The following is a 25210-nucleotide window of genomic DNA, read 5'->3' as shown; positions in this document are numbered from 1 at the left end:
AGCAAATTCGATACTGAGCAACTGCAATAGCCATTAACTTTAATGGGAGTCAAAAATACACAGCCCCTTTCATGAGGCATATGATATCTTGCAGGATTGGGATCAGTGTAAAAAACAAGATGAATTTTGCTAACAGGAAGATTAACATCCCTACTTAGAGGGTAATATTTCCAGTTTGATTCAGAAATGCCGATGTGGCATACTGATTACTACTCATCTGAACAGAACTATGCCATTGTACATTTTGTGCCTTTCACTGTTTGCTTTTTTAATGTAAATTAAGCAGGTTCCTCATCAAGACATGTCATCTGTTTCTTAGTTGAATTCCCAAAAGAGTTTAAATTAATAGGAACTATTCTTAGCTTAATGCTGATTTCTTATCGGAAATAAGTCATGACACCAGCTGCACTAAAATCAGTTTCTCTGATTAACCTTTTTTAGCAATTGTAATCTTTTGACTGCTTTGCTGAACTGCTTAGCAAAAAGGCAACAAAATTAGGCAGGAAAAAATTAGAAACTGTTAAAATGTCTATCAAAGATATTTATGTTTTGTTAAGTTTATCAGCAGGACTGACTTATCTCTGAACATACACCCTCCAATGCCATTCACAGGTATTTCAATTACAGGTATTAAAGTGCAAAAACAGAGATCCATGCCTTTCTCTGAATAGAAGTACTTGGCACAACTAGATGAAATAACACTGGTTTCACTAGGGCTGAACTCCGATAGCCACCATATTTTATTCAAAACATTGTTTTTCACCTTCCATCTTTTGCACAGCCCGGGGCTTAGATCACTAGCAGCAACTGGCTACTTGGCCACTGCTGCTTTTATAGTCTTTAGCAGCAACAAGTTATTGGGGGAAAGTGTTTCCCCAACCATGTCAGATTCATCCCTCCCAGTTATCTGGACCAATATTCTTACTGTGCACTGCTTAGCTAGTCTATGAGCTGCCAGAACTTCATGCAGGCAAGGTCAGCCAGCTATAGTATTTCATACTTGCCACACAAGCCTAGTTATTTACTCCCTGGTGATCTGAGAAACACCTGTAGCAGAACCAGAAGAAGGGTTTCTTTCCAGGGATCAGCATTGGGGCAGGGTACTAATGGCCAACAATGGTTTATTCCTTGAATACCAGAGGGCTAGTACAAATGCAGTGTGATGGTCTACCCTGAACATAAGTATGATCTGCCAATTCCTATTGTCATATATTCACTTCATATGCTCCACTCCTATTTCCTAGAACACTACAGGTGAATTAGAGCACAATTTTTGGCAAGTGGTGTTGCACCTCTCCAGTGGAACAGGTATCTGTGAGACATACACCTGGCCACCCAGGTACCCCAATTCCATAGTCAAGGGTGCAGCAGCGAGTGAAGCAGCAAGATGCTGGAGGGAGGCACACTCCCTGAGGTTTGGGAAATAAAAGGGAGTTCTGTGCCACTGCTTTTTTGCAGAGGGGGAAGTTGTCTTCAGGATCATTTAAATCAGTGAATGTAAGTGATAGAACCCAACGTCTCTTAAAAGGGCAATAATTCACTGTATACTTTCTGCTTTAACTAACTGAATTAGACAGATTTACAAGAATACTTTGCAACAAAATAAAAGCCAGGGCATACCCAACGATCTTGAAAAAGAAGAAAATCTCCCAATACTGTCTCGCAACCCCATCTCTACCATCTCTTCAGTCATGTCTTCTATAAATTAGGCTTGCCAGGAAATACCCAAGGAGAATAGTTGAGTTACCTTCTGGCCAACAATATGGGTTCTGAAAGATGAGGGAAGAAAGCCAGTTCCAAACCCTTGCTGAGAATGCCCTGCCACCAGCCCACCTCATTGTGCCAGGAAATGCTTTTAGCTTAAGTGCTTTACAGGACCTCAAATGCCACAATCACTGCAGTGCCAGAGAAAGGTGGTCTCTGAAACAGCTGGGACCCACACCATTCAAAGATTACAATCAAAACCTTAAACTTCAACAGGAAGTTGATCGATTGCTATCTGATCAGTGTTCTGAACAGTGCTCTGCAAGAAACTCCACTTAATAAGCAGGACATCATATTCGACACAACCTCCAACTTCCAAATGGCTTGATGACAGCCTACTATAGAATACACTCTAGTAATCTAACTTCAAGTTCACAAAAGGCACAGATAATACAGTAAGGCCTGTCTCTGAAAGGAAAGGCAGCAACCTCCTTTCTGGATGCCTAAGAACGATATCACTGAACCACCAGAAATCATGGGTAGGGCTTCGTGTTTGTCACAGAGGTCATGGATTCCATGACTTTCCGTGATTTCTTCAGTGGCCAATGTGGCTGACCCCAAGGCCAGGTGCTCAGGTATCCTTGGGGACAGCCACACCGGTTGCGGCTGGAGCGGCTCTGCAGCCAGATGTTCAGGCAGCCCGCACCCAACTGCACCGGCCACTGCTGGCCCCAAGGATCACCCAAGCAGTGGTGGCCAGTGCTGATGCCTCCCCTTCCCCGCAGTAGCGGCTCCCTGCCCCAGTAGGCGCCCCAAGACAGGAACAGGTTATGGGGGTGTGATTTTTTATTTATTGCCCATGACCTGTCAAGGACTTACTAAAAATACCCATGACTAAATAATAGCCTTAATCATGGGAAAAGAACACAGAAAAATGCTTTTTTTAAAATCATGAATATCCATACCTGGGAAGCAATATGGAAAAATAAACATTTCACATACAGTTTAAGCCATTTGATATTTGCTGCTACCTGTAAATCCAGAGCCAACTAGATATCCAAGAATACCACACGGTAAACCACCTTCGCTTCTGTTTATATTTATAGGTCATGTGCCAGGAAATTTCAGTCACTATGTTGAGAATGGTGAACCATACACCATCTTGTTTCAGAATTATACTTTTCCTGTCTGATTTAAATAGGATACTTATGTGGACTAACTTTCCAAGTGCACTTGGTTAACCAACAGCTATCAGCACAACCAGGCATCAGAAGTTATTATTCAGCTGGCATTGTCAAAACTCTGGCAGCTGATGAAAACACATTTAATTAGGACCAAGGCAGCAGAGACATTTGCTTATTCAGGGCATCATAGCCCAAGCCTTGGCTGTATTGAACTCTGCTTTGTTGCACTGATTGAAATAAGTTAAACCTACAACTGGTCTAGCCCCAGAGAAAAAGTAGCTCTGAAAAACCACACAAATACTGCACTAAATGAACAACGTAGGACTCAAAGGAAAAGCCTGCTCAATGTCACGACTGGCCTGATATTTCTCAACACCAATCTCCGTACTTCCAGTATAGGACTTTCTCCAATTACATTGATACTCAACTCAAATACATGTAGTCACCTGAAACAAAGAACTAGATCCCTTGTTCTCCCAAAAGGGCCACATTCTGCTACGTCCTCAGAACCTGACCCTAGAACCTTTGAAAAGCAGCAGTTCTATTTAATATTTTATTTAATGTTGGTGCTGTAGATAAATTTTAGCAGAAAGAAGATCAAAAAGTATTGTGAATCAACTTCTACGTTGATCACAGATGGAGAACTGTAGGCAGAAAAAGATGTAGTTCAGGGGTCAGCAACCTTTCAGAAGTGGTGTGCCGAGTCTTCATTTAGTCACTCTAATTTAAGGTTTTGCGTGCCAGTAATACATTTAACATTTTTAGAAGGTCTCTTTCTATAAGTATATAATATATAACTAAACTATTGTTGTATGTAAAGTAAATAAGGTTTTTAAAAAGCTTCATTTACAATTAAATTAAAATGCAGAACCCCCCGGACCGGTGGCCAGGACCTGGGCAGTGTGAATGCCCCTGAAAAATCAGCTCGTGTGCCACCTTTGGTGTAGTTTCTTTTAAAAAAAACCACTATACATTTTGTAAGGTACAGTACAGGAGGAAGTTTTGGGTCAAGAACAGCATTATTCTTGTTGGAACGGAACTGTCCACTGGCAAGATCAATGGGACATTTTGCTGTTTCACAGAAGTGCGTTCAAGTTTTTAAATGACCATGTTGAATATAAGTGTAAATAGTGATGTGGGTTAATTATTGTTTACATATCATCTTTCATCCCAAAGATTCTCAAAGCATTTGTACAAACTATAGCCTTGATCCTGCAAGGAAAACCACTTAGGTGGATCCTAAACCCTAAGCTGAGCCCTCATTGGGGATTTTATAACCCTTGGATGAATGAGCCGGAGACAAATCAACTCTGACAACCCTTCTGCCTCTGCCAGGTACAAGGGATGGTGTCATGCACCTGGGCTCATCCTTGAGGTGGTGCTCCTTTCTGTTGATATAACATAGTGGAGAACGAATGGGGCCTTTGAGTGGATGTCTCCCTGGAGCTGAGGATGGAACAACAGCTCACTGGTGCACCAAGAGAAACTAACCCAATGGCTGAGGCCTTTCATAGCCTTCCTCTTCACAGTGAGTATTCTAGAAAAGAGCAACAGACTGAATACTATTCTGGGACATGTCCTTCAAGAGAAAGCAGACACTGGAAATGCAGTCATTGATAGATGTTGATATGTTTCAGGAAGGAAAGGTCTTAAATCTTGGTGTCTTGGCTTCCGTTATAGTGCCAATACCTTGTATGTGGGGGTGGGTTCTAGACTAACAGATATATATATATCTGTTAAACTGCACCATGGGAAGAGCAAGCCAACACTGTAGGGGATTCAGGTCTGCTGCCATAAGTAATAAAGAGGAGTGGAGGCATCGTAGGGCCTGCTTTGCCCTTTATGTTTTCAGGTGAGTGGATACAAGGGGACATAGAATGCAGGCAACACCCCCAATAGACACTGCTGGCCAAAAGAATCCAATCTTGTGCTGCATATGGGTCACATGCGTGCAAAGAGTGGAATCTGTGTGGATAATCACTCAAAGAAGAAAGGTTAGTTTCTGAGGGGCTCAATCTCTGCAGGAGCCCTCAACTAACAGTATGTCTACATATCAGAGGGGTAGCCGTGTTAGTCTGAATCTGTAAAAAGCAACAGAGGGTCCTGTGGCACCTTTAAGACTAACAGAAGTGTTGGGAGCATAAGCTTTCGTGGGTAAGAACCTCACTTCTTCAGATGCAATGTCTTGCAATGTCTTGCATCTGAAGAAGTGAGGTTCTTACCCACGAAAGCTTATGCTCCCAACACTTCTGTTAGTCTTAAAGGTGCCACAGGACCCTCTGCTAGTATGTCTACACTGCATTTTAAAACCTGTGGCAGCGAGTCTCAGATCCCAAGTCTACAGACTTGGGTTCGCGCTGTCGCTAAAAGCAGCAGTGTAAACATTGCAGCCTGCACTGCAGGTCAGGCTCTGAAACCCATCCCTCTCCATAGGCCCCACCTCCACCTCAGGCTGCAATGTTTACACTGCTGATTTTAGCACTGTAGTGCAAGCCCAAGTCTGTAGATCTGGGCTTAGACTGGGTAGATGTACCCCAGTTCTCACTAGAGTCCACTGCTCATCAAGACCTCATCACATCAGAGCCTGTCTCTTTTTCCTCCAGCTCAGAGCCATCCCACACCGGCACCCTTCTTGGATATTATCCCTGCTCACAGATGTGACCTTGGAATATGGTTATGAGACCTTGAGAATGTGAGCATACCACAAATGGACCCCAGCAGCTCAAAGAGGCCCCACTGATTTTAAAGGGGCAGTCCTGTTGAGGAAACGAACCAAATTCAGAATTTATAGGCCAAGGCATTTAAAAGATAGGACGCCAAAAAGATGAGCTAGAATATTGTATATCAATTTATATACATCGGTCATGTCTTGCAAATGTCTTGTCTATTTAACCCCAAATTATCCCAGTTTTCCTCCTGGATAGAGAGCCACAAGTGCATAATTACAGGCACATTGGTTTTGTTTCAGTGAAACTAGAAGAGGGTCAAAATTTGGCTTTAGAACAAAACTTGTAACAATAACTTTAATCACAGCTAGACTAGCATCTCTCCATAATTAGATTTATGAAATTAACATCCCCCGTACCTTGGAAACTGTGAGCTTTAGAGATAAACAGTGAAGCTGAATTTTAAAAAGACTTCATTTATGTTTTTCAATGTAGTGAGCTGTGACTGACATTTCTGAAATCTCAGGAGAAGTCTTTTCATTGCTGCTATTTTCATGTCTTCAGATTGAGAGGATTATTCCCTAGATAATTTTAACCAGAAGTAGATTTCAGATAAATTTTGTTCTGGTAGTAAGAAGAAAAATAATACAGTATGTCCCAAAAGAGTGCATTCAGAGTGTCTTGCACTCCAACTTTTCACCTGCTTTATTATATTGTGACTGTCAAAGGAAAGATTTCATTAAAAGTTAATTTTAATCTAATGAATAATAATGAACTCTGTTTAGACAGTGCCTGCCAAAGATGACTGTCTAAGAAATCTTGCAGTGATTGCTACAGCAAGGAAGCTAAAGCCATAAACACATCAATATATTTTAATTAATTATTATTGACAATAAGAAAAGATATTAGAATTTTATTTAACTGCTACTGACATTCTCCTGGAGTTAAGCATGAAGATTAGGATGATGACTCTTGGATGGTACAATTACATTACAGTCTCATAATTTCTCAGTTGACATTATACTACAGACTATTATGATTATTAGTATTCATGCGATGCCACAGACAGTTTAGTACTCCAGTTCCTTGGATAGGAATTGGTAATATTCTAATTAGTCATAATACACCAACGGATCAGTGACATGCTGCCAAAATATCAAGTGGGTTGTTAAAAAAAATTTCCACCTCAGTTAGCAAACACATGACATTCCTCAGGAAGATACAGCCCCACCAACAAAAACCCCACAAAAATAAAAATACTTTTAATTGCATTGATTTTTTTGCACTTTTCTTTGAAGCATCTGGTACTCTGTCACTGTCAGAGATTGAATACTGGATGAGAATGAACACTTGTCCAACCTGGTATGTCAATTGCATATTTTCCTGTAACAACTTTACATGCTCCACTCCTATTCACTTAAAACATACATGGGGAGATTAGAGGATATATTTTTTTAGAAGCAGTGTTGCATTTGATAAAAAAAAGTCAGTGGAATTATAAAATTAAGCATGTTTAAATGCTTTACTGGATTGCAGTGAGTGCTCAGAACCTTGCAAGATCAGTTACTGAGCCCAACAACACTGTCAATTAGAGTAAGCTGTAATGGTACTTTCTGGGACATGGACACTGAACACTAGCAACTTGATTCAGACAACAAAACTAATTTCACAGAAGTCAAACTGCCACAGCATACCAACTTTCAATCACTGTTCTGATAAGTGCAGGATTTGACTATTGCTCCTCACCTTTTGATAGGGTTACTGACCTAGTAGATATAGGGGAAGCAGTGGAAGAGATCTCGATTTTAATAAGGTTTTTGTCACAGTCCCACATGACACTCTTATAAGCCAACTAGAGAAATGCGGCCTAGATGAAATTACTATAAGTGGGTGCACAATTGGTTGACAGACCATACTCAGAGAAGTTCATTATCAATGGTTCACTTTCAAACTGGAATGGTGTATCTAATAGGGATTCACAGGTGTCAGTCCTGGGTCTGGTACTATTACATATTTTCATTGATGAGTTGGATAAAATGCTTATCAAATTTCAAAATTTGCAGAGGACACCAAACTGGGAAGAATTGCAAGCACTTTGGAGGACAGGATTAGAATTCAAAACCTTGACAAAATTGGAGAATTGATCTAAAAAATCAACAAGATGAAATTCAATAAAGACAAGTACAAAGTAACATATTTAGGAAGGAAAAAAACAAATGCACACCTACAAGATGGGGAATAACTGGCTAGGTGGTACTACTGCTGAGAAGTATCTTGGGGTTAGATTCACAAATTGCATGAATCAAAAACAACATGATGTAGTTCCAAAATAAATAAATGTCTAATATTCTGGGCTGTATTAACAAGAATGTTGTAAATAAGACATGGGATGGAATTATTCCATTCCACTTGGCTCTGGTGAGGCCTCAGCCTCACAATTGTGTCCAATCCTGTATACAAGACTTTAGGAAAGATGTGAACAAATTGGAGATTGTCCAGAGGAGAGCAACAAAAATGTTTTAAAAACCTGACCTATGAGGAAAGGTTAAAAAACTGGGCATATTTAGTCTTGAGTAAAGCGGTGAGACTTGATAGCCTTCAAAATATGTTAAGGGCTGTTATAAAGAGAATGCTGATCAACCATACTCCATGTCCACTGAAAGTAGGGCAAGTAGTAATGGCTTAATCTGCAACAAGGGAGATTTAGGTAAACTATTAGGACAAAACTTTCTAACACTAAGAGCAGTTAAGCTTTGGAATAGACCTCCAAAAGAGAGGCTGTGCAATCCCTGTCTTTGGAGGTTTTTAAGAACAGGTTGGACAAAATACCTGTTGGAGATGGACTAGATTTACTTGGTCTTGCCTTATCACAGGGAGCTGGACATGACTTGGAGAACCTGTCCAGTCTTAAATTTCTGTGATTCTAGTACTCCTTTTAATGTAATCCCTTTCATATAGGGTAGTTATAACTTATATTAAGCATCAAAAAAGTGGTAAATTGAAGCATATTCCTGTGTTTATGAATGGGAGGAGCACTTCAAGGAATAACACTGATATTTTTCCTCCATTTGTGGCATATAGCCATATGAAGAGGGATATCACACTATTAGATCTCTTTGTGACCTGAAGGCCAGAGTAAATGAGACAGACTAACATAGTAGGCTTAGAATTTATTTGGATTCATTTGTGCCCAATATAACCTTGAGGTTCTTGATACTGGGTGAGAACTGACCTTCCAACAACAATGATTTTGGAACAGTCTAAGTAAAGCATCATCTTCTTTTTGGGGGAAACCATAGCTTCTAGTCTATTTAGTTATGATATCAAGACTAGTTTCAAAAAAAGAACAGAATAAATTATTTTCACTTATAGCTAGCATGATAAAGACACAACTACTATATAAGGGCTAGTAAAACTTGTTTTTCTTTTCACCTACCTATTCTGCCAATCAAGGTTTTATTTCTACTTGGTTGATCATCTCAACTTGAAATCTCACGTCCTGATGAGATAGTGCAGTTAGATCTGAGCAAACCTCAGAAAGCTAGCATCAGCAAATGGAAAAATGCCTCATTGGAAAAACAAGTGAGAGATTTACATTTACTTTGAGCACCATACCTGTACGCATAGCATCTTTCTGAATACTTTCATAGTTATGCCAGTCCTTTCTTTTCAAGCCATCCGTCCAGGCATAGAGCTGTCCATTTCCCAGGCCCAGTGGAAATGTCTGTAGACAAGGAGGAGCATGATTTTTATTATTAAAGCATAGAGGCATTTATGATCTAATACAGGAATTGCGGCATCCTTTCAACTGAAAGGAAATATAAAATTGGTTTCTAACAAGTTTAATTCTGTACCAGGTATTGTACAACAATGCATCTGTAAAGGAGATTAAATATTTTGTAGTGCTGATTTTTGAGTCTGCCATTCTTGTCTGCAAGGTATTTGGCTAATACAAGGCACATATTGAACCCCACATGCAGTATATCAAGTCTAGCTGGACCTGAAAATTCAGCAAGAAAGCGACAATTTCTTTCTTGACTAAATGACTAATAGCCACAGAACAACAGTAAAACTGTACCACTGCTTCAACCTTGTATTTCTCACTCCCATGGATTTTTCATAGCAAGAGGGTATTGTAAAGGGAAGGAGGATGATTCATTGAAAGCGAGCAGTTTACAAAACACCCAGGATACACACAACACCTCCCAACCCCGTAAACTCAAGAGCTGTCCAGCAATTTAATCATTGCTCACAACGGGAGATGTAAGTGCTCAGCACACCTCAATGGGGCTCTTAAACGCAAACTATTGGTACACAGAAAAGGATCACATTCTTGGGTCTATTCCAGCCCCTTTGCTTTGCTCCACTAATGCAAAAGGCAGGTAAAGCCAGTAGATCTGGCCCTGGTATAGTGGGAACAAGAGACGGGGCAAGAGGCACTGCTGGCATATTGGCCTTACATAGTCCAGCCCCCAGTTTGTTGGGAGAGGATATTTCTATGCTATGGCTATTCTCAGCTGTCAGGCCAGTGCCTTGGGACCATAGGAAGCTAGGTGTATTTTAAATTAGAACAATTTAGGGCTCCTTTAATTTATGCTGGAGGTCAGTTGGCCAGCCTCAGAATTGTGAAGCTTCAAAAAAGGTGGCATAAAGTCTCCTTTTCACTGCCTCAGGACCCTGCCCAAGCACAGTTAATCGGCCCCACTTTCAGGGCCAATATATTTAACAGTAGCAAATGCTTTCAAGTTATAGTCATTAGAAATAGTTATGAGTTAAGTTGTCACCACAGGACACAATTGTGCCATTGGTTACAAACATGCTATTCCTATTGATTGCAGAGAGTGACATAGCTAAAGGGCAGAATTTGTCTCAGAATGTACACTGGTTAGCAGCACATTTCCACTGCATTTAATCACATGCACACAAAACCTTGATCCTTTTTTCAGTTTTGAATATTATTTCACCCACATAGTAAAACTTTTTTTTTTTTTTTTTTTGCTTTAAAAGGATCAAATGGTAAACTGACAGGAAATGCTTCCAAAATCTTCAGAAAAAGATTTTAGTACCCCCACTAGGCCTGACTTGTAACTGACACACCCAGGGTAGGTCTACACTATGGGGCTAAATCGACTTAAGTTACACAAGTCCAGCTATGTGAATAACGTAGCTGACTTATTGCAGTGTCTACAACGTGCTGGGTTTATGGGAGAAACTCTCCTGTCGACTTCACCGGAATGAGCAGCAAAAGGTGAGTATCAGGGTTGATGGGAAAGCGACTGGCGGTTGATTTAGTGGGTCTAGTGAAGACACACTAAAAAAATCAACCCCCAGTGGATCAATCGCTGTGCATCGATACCTCAGTAAGTGGAGACAAGCCCCCAGAGACAGGTCTCATCTGGAATAGGTAGATCGCGCATGACAGTTTCCACAGGGACTATATAAAATCTAGTCATAAGATTACCGTCCTGCATCTTAACCCCTGGACCATACTGCCTTGTCCACTATGCAATCTCCTACCCATTGAACCATAACATACTCCCCATCCTCTCTTCCTTGGATAACAGAGCTGGAATTTCTATATAGCCCTTTCCACTTTCAGTTAGAAGCCAAGTTTCCACCTTACTTCCCCCCTGCCCCCAGATTACTGAGGTCCTTAGGCTCAGCCACACCCCTTCTGCCTGAGGGAACAGAACGGTTAACAGTTTTCATGCTCTCTGCCTAAATACAGTCAGAGAGAATAGAACACCAGTCAGCACATGATGTGGAAACTAGCCCGAGCAATGTTCCCTGCCACTGTCAAGGTTCTCTTGCAGGTAATAAGTGTGGAAGCGGTACAGATAAATGGTGCCAACATGCACGAGCCAGTTTTGAGCCCTGCTTCCACAATATATTTCACCTGCCTCAAACAGTAAAATATGTTTTTGTCTATGACTCTTTTTGGAAAAGGCTCTTAAAAATGAAATGATAAAGTATCATTAAATAAAAGTAGTAGACCGTAAATAAAATCCAAATCTGACAGACTGTATGGCACTGAAAAGGCAATTTTAAATGCTACTGGAGAATTTTTCCAAACCCTTAATTTAAGAAAAACTTGCTCAGAAATTATGAAGACATGGAAATGCAAGCAAGGTGGAATATTATACGTGTTTACTGCTATCTACCAGATATGAAAACTGCCACTTAAATTGAATGTAAAAAGTGGGTCTGTTCTGTTAATTGCAGCTTCAAGCCAAAAAGTTATGCAAAATGGAAAGCATATTCATATTTATGCACCTTACAAATGTTTTCAAGTATGCAGCAATGGAAACAAAGATCTGCTTGAAAGGCAACCCTAGGGAAGCAACATTTGATCAGCATTTCACTGAACAACACTGCAACCATTCCAAAATCTTATATTGCACTAAAAATGATTATTAATCTCATCTGTTTAAAGTATATGAACTGAATGAACACAGGACTCAGTCCTCTTCCATTAATGATGTAGACACTTAGTGTTACTGGCAGCGCAAACATGGGTGATACTCAATGGTTTTGCAGTACAAGACTACAGCAATTCCAGCTTCTTACATATAACAGGGGGGTGGAAGGAAAAAAAGTAGGACAGCTGCATGCATTAGCTCAGTGATGTTTGATTGCTTTGTTTTTATGTCAGAAATGTGCATAAACATTTTGGCAATCAGATTTAGATCTGTCAGTCATGCTTATTTGATTTTCCTTGATTGTTTGAAATACTGTATTTTCTGACGACAGGAAACTAATACTCAAATTCATAGAGTATCAACTATCTCTAAATACTGCAGTAGTTTCAACTGTCCCAAGAGTACCTATTAATAGACTGAAAACTGAGTCGAGGAGGGTAAGGAAAATCTCTGCCACAGAAGGAATTCACTACTTTATCCACATTTCTATTATGATGATTTTAAATTCTAATATGACCTAATATAGGTCATTGCTTAATTCTAACAGTAGGGGCAAGTAACTTACAAACCTATCACTGGAAATGCAATCCAGTCTGTATTACTGAGGTCAGAAAAGCAGTCATTCCATTATCTTTTAATAATAATAATAAAAAAAGTATATTCTTAGAAACTACAGAGCTAGAGGTAGCGTTTAAACTATTTTTAGCAAAAACAAAAACCCAAGGTGTTTATTTAGAATCCATACCTTCCACATATGTTCTCTACTCTTAAGGAGAATTGTGAAATTCATTGCAGACCTCCCTTTTATAGAAACCATTTGCTCCTTCACATAAAATTCGCATTGCAACTGATTTTTGACGAACGCCAAGAGCAATTTGATGGAGAGGAGGTTTGCTTACTTTAGTATTTTCACCAAAATAATAGATTCTAGTGTTCTGGTAAGAGACAGTTTCTACTTGTTAACATAATACAGAGAAAATTGGTTAACAACTGAGAAAAATACTGAACAAAATTATTGCTTGATAAACTGTCACTTCTGTAAGTGAAAATGTTCCTACTCGAGTACTGAACTCACGGATATGCATTCTAATAATTGCACGTTACTGATTCAGTTTACAGTCCATGAGTGTTGAACTAAGAATTTAAAAGTTCATTTTCAAAAGAACATGGTGTCCATACTGGATATTACCCTGACAAAATTAAGTACAACTCTGCTCTCTGATCATACCTTCCTGCGAAACCCTACACCTGGGGTCATTCTCGCTCATTAAATAAAATTTAAATAAGATTCCCACACCACATTGAGAGCATTTAGTGTCGCAGCCTACAGCTAACTTGCATTTAGACATACTCTTGTTAATTATTTGTATTTACTTTACTTGATAGCATTTACAATTCTAATGTACTATGGATCTTTCTTGCAACCACAACGTAGTTTAATAAATACATTTACTAAAATTAAATTTAGGAAAAAGGGTAAATATAAATCCAAATACAATGCAACAAACAAGCTGGAGCCCCAGCTCATTAATCCAATGCATGAGTAAATATGGTAGTTATCTATATCCATCAGAAGTCCTGTTCCAGATTTTTGATAGGCCTAGGTGACCCTTCAAAAATAGCTAACAGGAAAGGAAAACAAAACAAAAACAAAACCTCTCTCTCTACATACATACATACACACACACACACACACACACACACACACACACAGAGTTGATGCTATCAAAAGAATAATTGGAATCTGTGTGTATAGATCCCCCACCTCCCTTATATCAAGTTAAATACAGTTAAGGGGGGGGAGAAATATACCATGGTGATTTTTTTGAGGTTTTGTCTTACATGCCTTCATTCATTCTAGAGGAGAATTAAATACAGTGATCTTGCAAGCCATTTCCTAACAGTTGCATTCAGACAGCATAAATTCTCTAACAAAACCTGCTAGAGGACTTAACATGAGAAGCGGTTAGGGGATTAGATTAAATGAATTGTACGTGTACACCCTCCCTCACCCCACACACCAGTGTTTTGTTTATGAACATGAAGCAGGGGTTTTGCAATTTTGTACTATTTCAGAGCCAAATTCTGTGGAAAAGGAGTGAAGGAATTTTGCAATAGGACAGAGTCTATGGCTGTGAAAACTTGAGTTGAAGGAAGGTAGACATCGCCAAGATTTTCCTTGTCAACAGCTAAAGAAAGCTTTTTCTTTTGTTGTTTCTATACTGCTTAACAAGTTTTTAAAACCATTTGAAAAAACTGTTTCCTGGACTTGGCTTCTTTTATTTCTAAAAGATGCCAGTTACGCACAAATTAATGGAATATGATTTTAAGACTGATGAAAACTGACTTTTAACCTCATGTCCAGGAAAAATTCTAAGAGGTCACTATTGCTCCAACAGCTCTTTAATGACTTTAAACAAAAATTTTATCCTACAAAAAACAAACATGGATAATTTGTTAATGTTCATGTGACAGATATAGTAGTTTCCTGAAATATTCTTGGAAAACCTTAATGAATTAAGTTGAAGTATCCTTGAAATCCATTGTATTAAATGCAAAGGTTATTATTATGGGTCCAGATGATCAAAGAATAGTATTGAAGAATGTGGCGACAAGAAGAGTCTTTTAGGACAATACATGTGAACTATTTCCTGGGCAATATTTAGGGAGAGCTGAATACAAATTCTCCCTTCCCAGTTACGTAAAAACCTAGCCTTTGGAAGGTACACCCTGAAGAGTGGCCCTTTGTCTGATGCTCACATGTTGCATGAGGCCAAGGTCAAAGGCACAAGCTGTATAAATGACAAACTGCACTATTCATGGTTGTTCTGGTTCTGAGCGAAGGCTTTTATGAACTTGTAACCACAGAAAAACCCATGATGGGATTTGAAAGATTGTCTCCCACAGGAATCCCTGTTGGAGTTTGCCGGGGTGTGGGGGGAAGGGTGTGATCTCTGGATCTCTGATAAGTTTATTAGCATGTGTGTAGATTCTTTTATTGTTTTTAATATGTTTTCTCTTTAATGCTTTCACCATAAGAATAAACATGCTTTTTAGAAAGAGCTGTGTAGTAACTTGTAACTGCTAGCAATTACAGATGTTCATAGCGTTCAAAGAGAAAGCAAAGCACAGACACTGACCTATTTAGGCAGGCCAGGTCAAGAGTGAAAGAGAGACAGATCTCCTCCTAAGAATGGTGAGGGCTGAGGAACTGGGAGTTTCAAGTGGATACTCTCAAGGGATCACAGAACAGGTGCACTTGCTCTGAATTGTGATACAAGTACAAACATGTAGGGACAAAATCAGAAAGGTTAAGGCACAAAATGGCTTACACCTAGCAAGGGACATATAAAGGCAGTAAGTGGAGGTTCTATAAACAGGAGCAGGAGAAAGACAAAGGAAAGTGTAGATCCTCTACTTAGTGGGGAAGGAGAGCTAACAGAGGACATCAAGGATGCTGAGGTGTTTAATGCTGATTTTGCTTCTGTTATCACTAAAAAGGTAAATTGTCAACAGACACACAGTAAATATTAACAAGAGGGAAGAAACATGAGCCAACATAGGGAAATTAAAGAATATTTAGCTATGTTGGATGTATTCAAGCAGACAGAGCCTGATGAAATTCACCCTAAGACAGGGGTGGCCAACCTGTGCCTGAGAAGGAGCCAGAATTTGCCAATGTACATTGCCAAAGAGCCACAGTATAATGTCAGCAGCCCTCCCCCGCATCAGCTCCCCCACTCTGCCTGCCAGCTGCCCCACTGATCAGCACCTCCCTTCCATCCCTGTGCCCAACGCAGCAGGCTCTGGGGGGCAAAGAGAAGAGTGAGGGCACGGCAGGCTCGGGGAAAGGGGCGGGAAGGGACAGGGCCTGTGGCAGAGGCAGGGGTTGAACAGTGAGCATTGGAAAGTTGGCGCCTATAACTCCAGCCCTGGAGTCGGTGCTTATGCAAGGAGCCGCATATTAAACTTCTGAAGAGCCGCATGTGGCTCCAGAGCCACAGGTTGGCTACTCCTGCCCTAAGGTAAAGAACTAGCTGAAGCAATCTTGGAACTGTAAATTATATTTGAGAATTCATGAAGGACAAGAGATCCAAGGAGACTGGAGAAGGGAAAACATAGTACTATATCTAAAAAAAGGGAAATAAAGAGGATCCAGGGGATTATAGACCAGTCAGTCCAACTTCAATACCTAGAAAGACATTGGAACAAATCCTTAAGCAATCGATTTGTAAGAATCTAGAGGATAATCATGTGATAAACAGCAGCCAACATGGATTTGTCAAGAACAAGTCACACCAAGCCAACCTAATTTCCTTTTTTTAACGAGGTTACTGGCCTGATGGTTAGATGCGACACAGTATATGTGATATCATGATTTTAGTAAGGCTTTTGACACAATCCCACATAGCATTCTTAAACAAAATAGTGAAATGTGTTCTAGATGAAGTTACAAGGAAGGTGCACAACTGGTTGAAAGACTATACTTAGAGTATTTTGTGACGTTGTGCAATCTATATGGTTTTATAAAAACTTGATAAGAAGTCAATATAATGTAACTGAGATAGTTTTAGAGAAAATACGGTAATAAGTGAATGTAAGTAACTGGGATATGCCTCATGCAAAAGGTCTCTTGTAAGGTATCATTACAAAGCTTATAATCTACTGAGTGTGATCATCTGATTTGTAGAAATGTACCACTCTTGTATCTAAAACTAGAAATATAAAATGTAACTCTGAGGGCCTATTGTAATTGTGTAAAGTGTGGACCATTAATGATGGTTTGGAATCTTGATGACTCCCATTGTCTGCAGATGGCTGTATTTACCTGTGAGTCTTTCTGTATATGTGTGTGCTGGCAAGTGAGTAATGAAGTCTTGCAGTGACATGTGATCATGTCACCTGAACTGGAATCCATCTTTAACCTGGTGCTTTTCCAGTGAGGTGGGGGTGGAAACCCAGATAGACAAAGAGTTCCCGCCTTATGCAAAAGATATATAAAGGGGGGAAGAGAACAGAGAGGGGAGAGGCCATCATGAAGAATCCCCTAGCTACCACCTGAGCTGCAACAAGAGCTGTACCAGGGGAAAGAATTGTGCCCAGGCCTGGAAGGTGTCCAGTCTGAGAAAAACTTACTGAAACATCTCTGAGGGTGAGATTATCTGTATTTAGTTTGATTAGGCATAGATTTGCGCATTCTATTTTATTTTGCTTGGTGACTTACTTTGTTCTGTCTGTTACTACTTTGAACCACTTAAATCCTACTGTCTGTATTTAATAAAATCACTTTTTATTTAGTAATTCACTCAGAGTATGTATTAATACCTGGGGGAGCAAACAGCTGTGCATATCTCTCTATCAGTGTTATAGAGGGCGAACAATTTATGAGTTTGCCCTGCATAAGCTTTATGCAGGGTAAAACGGATGTATCTGGGTTTAGACCCCATTGGGAGTTGGGCATCTGAGTGCTAAAGACAAGCACGCTACTGCGAGCTGTTTTCAGGTAAACTTGCAGCTTTGGGACAAGTGATTCAGACCCTGGGTCTGTGTCTGGAGCCAGACGGGAGTGTCTGGCTCAGCAAGACAGGGTGCTGGAGTCCTGAGCTGGCAGGGAAAACAGGAGCAGGGGTAGTCTTTGCACATCTGGTGGCAGCTCCCAAGGGGGTTTCTGTGATCCAACCCGTCACATATTTATCAATGGCTCCCTGTCAAACTGGGAGCGGGTAGTTAATGGGGTCCCATGGGGGTCAGTCTAGGTCTGGTATGAGTCAATATTTTAACTAATGACTTGGATAAGGAGGCAGAGAATATGCTTATAACATTTTCCCGACAACAGCAAGCTGGGAGGAGTCACAAGTACTTCGAAGGACAGGGTTAGAATTCAAAACTACTGTCAAACTTGGGAATTTCTCTGAAATCAACAAGATGAAATTCAAAAAAGTCAAGTGCAAAGCAATTTACTTAGGAAGGAAAAAAAAATCAAACGCACAACTACAAAATGAGGAATAACTGGCAGGGTGGTAGTACTACTGAAGAGTATCTGGGGCTTATAGTGGATCACACTGTGATACATTTGCTAAAAGTTTAATATTCTAGGGTGTATTAATAGGAGAGTTGTAAGTAAGACACAGGAATTAAGTATCCCACTTTATCCAGTGCTGTTGAGGCCTCAGCTGGAGTACTGTGTCCAATTCTGGGCTCCCTACTTCAGGAAAGAAGTAAACAACCTGGAGAGAGTCCAGAAGGGAACAAAAATGATAAAAGGTTTTTTTGGGGGGGGGGAGAAGAATAAATAAATATATCAGACTTTCCCCACAGTTCTACTGAAGATCTTCTCATCTAATCATTTAACTATTCATGATCACTTAATATGAGCAAGGATTTAGTAGATCCCATGTATCAACATTGCAGCATAAGGAGTGTTCCTCAGCCTGCAAACAGAACCTCCAGTTAAGAGTTGGGATCTGATTTTCTGCTCCATCTGTAGTTTGGCGTGAAGTTCTCCCACATGGCAGAGAGCTAGCAGAATGGATCCACATACCCATCCCTTCACACACATACACTTGTGGCCCCTAGTGTGTGTGTGTGGCGGGAGGGGGGGGGGGAGAGGGGAGAATGGCCAAATGCTGGGAAGAGGGTCTAGGCTATGGCTATTCTCAGCTGCCCACAGTTCCTAGGAGACCAGGGGCAGTCCATGTAAGGGTACTCTACCTCATTCTGAGGACTAGGTAGACCCCAAAGTGGCTTGAAGTCATTTGCCCTTCCCCATTCCCTAGGGAAGATATTCATAGATTTTAAGAGACTTATGAAAATATATACACACCAATGAAGGAAAGAATTGCCCACCACTAATGTGATACTATAAGCGGTTCTAAAGAAGGATCAGTGAGATTTCAAAAGTTAATGCTATATGCCTTGCCAGTCTCCGTTTTCACTCTGAACTTTTCAACTAGGCCTTTTCAGATGCCAAACAAATAAATAAGTAACATCACCAGTTTCTGTAACACCTTCTTTTAAACACTGTAGGGCAAGACACCTGCCCAGAAGAATGTGGCATTCTTTGTCAATGTGTAACTGAAATACTGTAATGCACATGTCAATGAATGTTTTCTGCACATTCTGAAGTCTGTATGCAGCTCTTATATGTTGGTGTTCTTATTTTATAAATCAAGAACATATGATCCTGTTAGCTACCCTGGATATTAATGAGCTTGAGTATTAGCTTGGGAATTAATGATATAAGGCTTGTTTTGTTTTAACCTACCTGGAGTGAAATTTATGAGCCATGAGTACTTATAAATCAGTATTTTAAGCCTGATCTGGTGCACACATATACATTCATAGACCTATGGACTTCAATATGACTACTAATGTGCTTAGAGGTTAACAGGTGTATAATTCTTTGCAGGATTGGTGCCTTAGGCTATTATCCTTTCAGCTAAAACTTTGAAAAAAGTGTACCTAAAGTTAAGCTGCTACTGTAATAGGTCTAAATCTCTTTCTGCATGTGAATCTGATTTTTGACTGACTGTCAAAGATTCCAGAATATTTTATGCTCCAGCTGTTTGTTACACCTAGTCAGTATCTATAAGCTGCAAATTTTTAAGTGGTTTGGTCCAGGAGGAATTGTCAACACACAGCAGCATTACATGCAGTATCTACCTCACCATTTGATTTTGATATTAACCTCAAACCCTATGGAATGCCAGCCTGACAAAACACTACATGGATTCAGAAGATCCATCTCCTCTAGAGAAGATTTAGCATCTGGTTCAATTAGAGACTATGATGAACCAAAAAAGGAGTGTGGATAAGAAAATCTGAATGCTTTGTTTCTTTGAGGAATCTAACTCATTTTTAATTTCACTGTATGGAGGTTCACAATTAGAATGAACTTCTTAGGCTAAAGTGGATAATATCATAGAAATACAAATTCCTTTAAAAAAAAAGTTATGTATCAAACTTTCAGGCGCCGTTTGACCCTCATTTAAAAATATTTTACTGAGCTCCAATGCAAATAGAGATACTGCCATAAGCAGGAACTAAAATTCAATGTAGAACTGTTTAAAAAAAAAGTTAAGTGTTTGGGTAAGTTTCACCTGTCTAAAGATATTCTATGCTTACTGTAGCTGGGTGAATATTGCAAAGTTTTCAGTGACTTTGTTCAACCTGAAAATGAATTTGCTTTAAATGTGCTTTTGTTGCTTTGCTATTTGTCTAACATTAACATCTCAATGATCATGGATAAGAAACATGATATCACTCATGTGATTATTTAGTTATAGGAGATGGGGCACTAGCCGATACAACAGAGTTAAGATAGAATAGATTTTCCCAAAACCACTTACCAAAGCACTGACACAAAGGCAGTTAAAGGAGTCAGATGAAGATCTGATTGCACCTTTCACAGCAGGTCCACATAATATTTTTATCACATTTATATAAATTAATTGTAAATGTAAACTCTGTGCCCAGTCAATGTTACAATAATTTTCTTTTTAGCAATTATATCTTGTGTGGCTCAAAAAGAAATATAGATTTAAACTTCTTCTAGAATCCCCTCATCTTATTTATCTACTCTCTCTCAACTGCTACCTCTGATTGAGAGATTCAGAGCCCCATTTCCTTCAAGAGTTCCTCCTGATTATAAAAGTTACAATCGTCCAATCAGGAATGGGCTTTATATGACCAACAACAATTAAAGAACAGAGCTAAAAATTTCAAATGCTTACAATTACCTGCTCATAATCAATCCACAGAAAAAATTTCAAAATTGAGCATTCCACAAGAAGAGACACAGAAGAAATTCATTAAGTGAATAATTTGCTCAGCTCTAAGTCATACACGTTAGCTCTTATTCATATTGCAGTCAAAGACCAAAACCAGCACTTACAATTCAATCCATTGAAATTTCTGGACAGCTTCAGTGTTGAACTCAAATCCTTGGCTCCACAAATACCTCCCTAGTTTTGATTCCTGGTAAAATCGAATATTGTAAGAAGCCCTATTTTACTTTTTCAGTGCAGATATGGCTGCAATCTTATGAGAAGAGACATTCCTGTAACAGTACAGTGAAACTATTTATTTCACAAAGTTCTACTGATCAGGACGGGGAAGCTATCTTAACATCAACATTATCTTTCTGCATATTTTGGCTAAATTCTCATACAAAACCATCACATTAAACGTCAGCACAATCACATCTAATTTTGAAATCTAGCCCCAAACTCAAGCCTGGTCCCAATCCTTATCTAGTTCCACATACAAACTCCATCTGTTATGACAAGATAGCTTGTCAATCATGGGACTATAGTATGATTATGTACAGGACGCGTATTTTACATTCTGAAAGTGCTGGATGAGAAAACCACATCTATGGAGAAAGATGAAGCCTAACTGGCATGCTCTCACTCACTCTCTCTCCCTTCATGTTTGATCACTAAACACTGTCATGTAGGCTTATCACTACTTAAATGTCTTTCAATGTAGCCTGACAAGTAGAACCAAAAGGTTATATCTGAATTGCCAGCTAACTGGGTGGTCCATCTCTCTTCTTAAGTACTAGATTAAGAAGAGTGAAGCAGATATCTGTTAGGTAATGGGCACCCTACAGATACATAAGTGTTAGATTTAGTGATCTGGATCCACACAACATTTGGTATATAGGCCATAGGCTTTTTTGAAATCTCAAACAGTTGCATATAAGGTTATTCTTCTGAGTGGCCAGTAGCTTTCTGTCTAGGAGGGCATATATTTGGTGACTACACCATCCCTCCCCACCCATCTGCACTTTTAGTCACCAAGCAATAATAAGTATTACTTGATTCAACAACACTTTGAATTAACATACAGTATATAGAGGTTACCTAATTTTCCAGGGGAAAATAGGAAGTTTGTGGTAGAGATGCAAAAACAAAGATCTTTAATTCACAGTCTGGTAAGCATAAGACTGTTCTCTTTCCCCTCAGGATATCAGGAGTACGTTCTCACCCCATCAGGCATTCCTATAGTACCTATCCACATTAAACACAAGATGTGTACAAAAATCAACAGTGAGCAAGTTGCCTGTCTGCAAGCAACTACATTTCTTTCAAATTTAGATACAGTTCCCTATTCTTTTAAATAGATATTGAGGATACTCAAACACAAGCAGGAGTTGCTCAAAATGTTGTGACATCAGGCTCATAATTGCAACCCATTACCAGCAGGCAGCAGAATGGGAACTGATCTTTGGAACCTTAGAAAAGAAAAGTCATCCAGAAAATAAAAATAATACTAAATGGCATCAAGTAGTCCCTCTTAAACACTCTTAAAACACTGTAAAAAGAAATAATGAAAGGTTGCCAAAACACACACAATGCTTGACTATTTGTATCCAGTTTATTTAATATCAAATTTCTTTCCCCCCCCACCAGATTTTCTGTCCCATATATTCATTGTGCTACAATATAAAGTTACTGTTTATTGCACTGACATTTACATTAGTAGAAACAAAAACAAAAAGGGAAGCATTTGATTTCAAATCAGAATGACTCAAGGTTATTTAATTTTTGCAAACACTTAAATCAATGACTTCTGTGTTTTTAGTTTCAAATATTATGGGCACCACTGCAGGAACAACATGTCACCATATGTAAATGAAAAGAAAAACCTTTAAAAGCCATTTAGGAAATACCAAGCTCCATGTCATTTCATTACCGTGAAGTTTTCTAAAGACACACACATATTATATTAGGTCTATTACTGCAACATTACAGTCGCACTGTTTTAAAGTCAGAAAAGCAAAAGTAAAGGTTCCAGCAGCAATGTTAATCATGCTGTGTTTTTCATGGTATGGATTTTATTACTATATTACTGTTTGTAACTTACATAATTAACAAGGAAAAACTCAGAAATTGAAAATACCGTGTGAAAAATATAGTTGTGTTAAACTTAACTTTTGCATTTCCTGATTTATAGGGATATGGAAAGAGGAACTGGTTTGTAACCTTACTTTAGTGTTTACTTCCAAACAACTTACTGCCATATCAATACTATTGACCATGTTGGAAGAAGGCATTCAGTTAAAGAGTATCCTCAGTACATTGAACTGACATGTCAGAATGCATCACTGGCATTTTTCTAACAAATTAACTAAAGCATCTCCTTACTTTCCACCCAAACAACTCTCTCTTCTTTTCCTTAACTCACCTCTTTAGTAAACCTCAACCATACTTTACTGTTCTCTAACACTCTCTTCTTAACACTTAGTAATTGGTGTTCTGAAGTTAGGGGCAAGTTTCCTGAACATTAGAGTTTGTCAGGTATTTTATAATCACACAACCAATTTAACCAGGTATCTGAGAGCTCCATCTTATCCAGAATGGAAAATTGGGTCAGCAGTTTCCATGGATTACATTTTAGGGTATGTTGTAGAGCTGATGAAAAATATTTTGTTTTTTTGCATTGAATATTATTTTGTTAAAACAAAAAATGTTATGTAGAAATGTATTGTTTTGACAAAAAAGTTTAATCAGGAAGCTCTCTCAGGTCCAGATTCAAATGTAAAGTTTGTGGTTTCAGATGCACTTCCGTTCTCTTGTATCTCAATTATGGCTTTGATGCAACACAGGAAAATCCGGCACGCCGACCGCACTCCAACCATGCCGTGGCTCAGCATAGCTCCCGGAAGCAGTGGCATGTTCCCCCTCTGGCTCCTACACTGCCTTCACCCCAATTGCGGCCCCCACAACTCCCATTGGTTGGGAACTGTGGCCAATGGGAGCTACAGGGGTGACACCTGTGGATGGGGCAGTGCGCAGAAGCGCCTGGTTGCGCCTCCGCATAAGAGCCGGAAGGGGAGACATGCCACTCCTTCTAGGAGCTGCTTGAGGTAAGCATTGCCTGCAGCCTTTGACCCCCCACCAGCAGCACAGTATCTGAGCACCTCACAATCTTTAATGTATTAATCTTCACAACAGTGGGGCTCGAATCCCAGGCTAGCACCCTCACCACTGGACCATCATTCCTCTGAAGTAGTATTGAAGTGTATTGTAACTGCTATACCTAAGTGAGCCCCCCACACCTGCTTCTGTTAGCTGTACAGGTCTCCAACTCAGGTATTACATCTCCCTACTGAAAAAAACCCTGTCCCGTGGTGAAGCCAATAGAAGGGCGGGGGAGGGTGGAGGGCAAGTGCCTCCCTGACAGCCTTTAGGTCTATGTCACCTTTCACATGAGCCCTCTCCACCCTCATCTGGCAGAAGTGGCTCCTGTCATGCAGGACTGGACTCATCGGTCACGATGAAGGGGAATGTGGCAGAACCAAACCTGAATGTGGTAAGACCTTGTGTGCCAGGTTGCAATGCTTGGAGTGGTGAGCTGGGTCTAGCCCCAGAGGACAGGAGCTGCTGCTGCTGCTGCTGCTGCTGCTGCCGCCCAGTGAGTGCAGGGTGAGCTTAGTTGCTCTCCAGCCCACCACCTATGACCCACTGACTTCTGGTTGACTCCACCACTGATCGTCTTTCGAAGCCTGAAGAGAGATCTATTCTTATAAATCCAAATGAAAACAGTAAGAAATTAAACAAAGCTATTTTAAAATAACTTATGATTGTCTAACAAACCCAGAGGTGCTAGAGAACACATAAATTAAGGCTTTTTATACTGTCTCATAACATTGCACATGCCTCTTCTTGGACTTGATGATAGTGTAGAGATACAATTGCATGAGCTAAGGGAAAGTCCACAGAGTGAATTTTCTAACTTCATAAAGTTTAGAATTGAAACTCTAATGTTATTTTAATATTTCATGATGTTGTTAATAGCTATTTGAGTCAGTAATTATTTTTAAAGCAGAAAAATATGGGGGTTAAAGGGGAATTCAGTGGCATTGTTGCTATTGTGTTTATTGGCAGCAAGTTCCATTTCTCACAGTAGCTGCGCTTAGAACATTTACATATCAAAGTTTTTCTCCCTCCACACTTTTCAGCATACTCTAGTGAGATTCTCAATGAACATTATCAAAATATTTTTATGAAAATCTGAGTGATTCTTGGACGTGCAGATGAGTAATGTGTTGTTTATGTGGTGGGTGATGATTGAATATTAATTTTTTTTCACCATGCTGTATTTCTATAACAAATTTTAAATAATAGTTTTATATAAGACAGCATTTCACCTCTCTCTTGAAAAAGTTCTCAACATCAACAGTATAGGACAAAAACAAACATTATCTAATCACACTGCCAAGAACAAGCAT

General features: G+C 39.6%; 1 protein-coding gene across 1 annotated transcript in view; it reads right to left on the bottom strand.

Moving 5' to 3' along the window:
• Window positions 1-25210, bottom strand: part of GALNTL6 (polypeptide N-acetylgalactosaminyltransferase like 6) — a 948842-nt gene that overhangs the window by 567731 nt on the left and 355901 nt on the right. Inside the window, 1 exon segment of the mRNA XM_034772183.1 lies at window positions 9170-9278. Coding sequence (XP_034628074.1) covers window positions 9170-9278 — 109 coding nt within the window.

This window comes from Trachemys scripta, chromosome 5, assembly GCF_013100865.1.
Source record: "Trachemys scripta elegans isolate TJP31775 chromosome 5, CAS_Tse_1.0, whole genome shotgun sequence".
Taxonomy (NCBI): domain Eukaryota; kingdom Metazoa; phylum Chordata; order Testudines; family Emydidae; genus Trachemys; species Trachemys scripta.
This window is presented reverse-complemented; position numbering and strand designations above follow the sequence as displayed.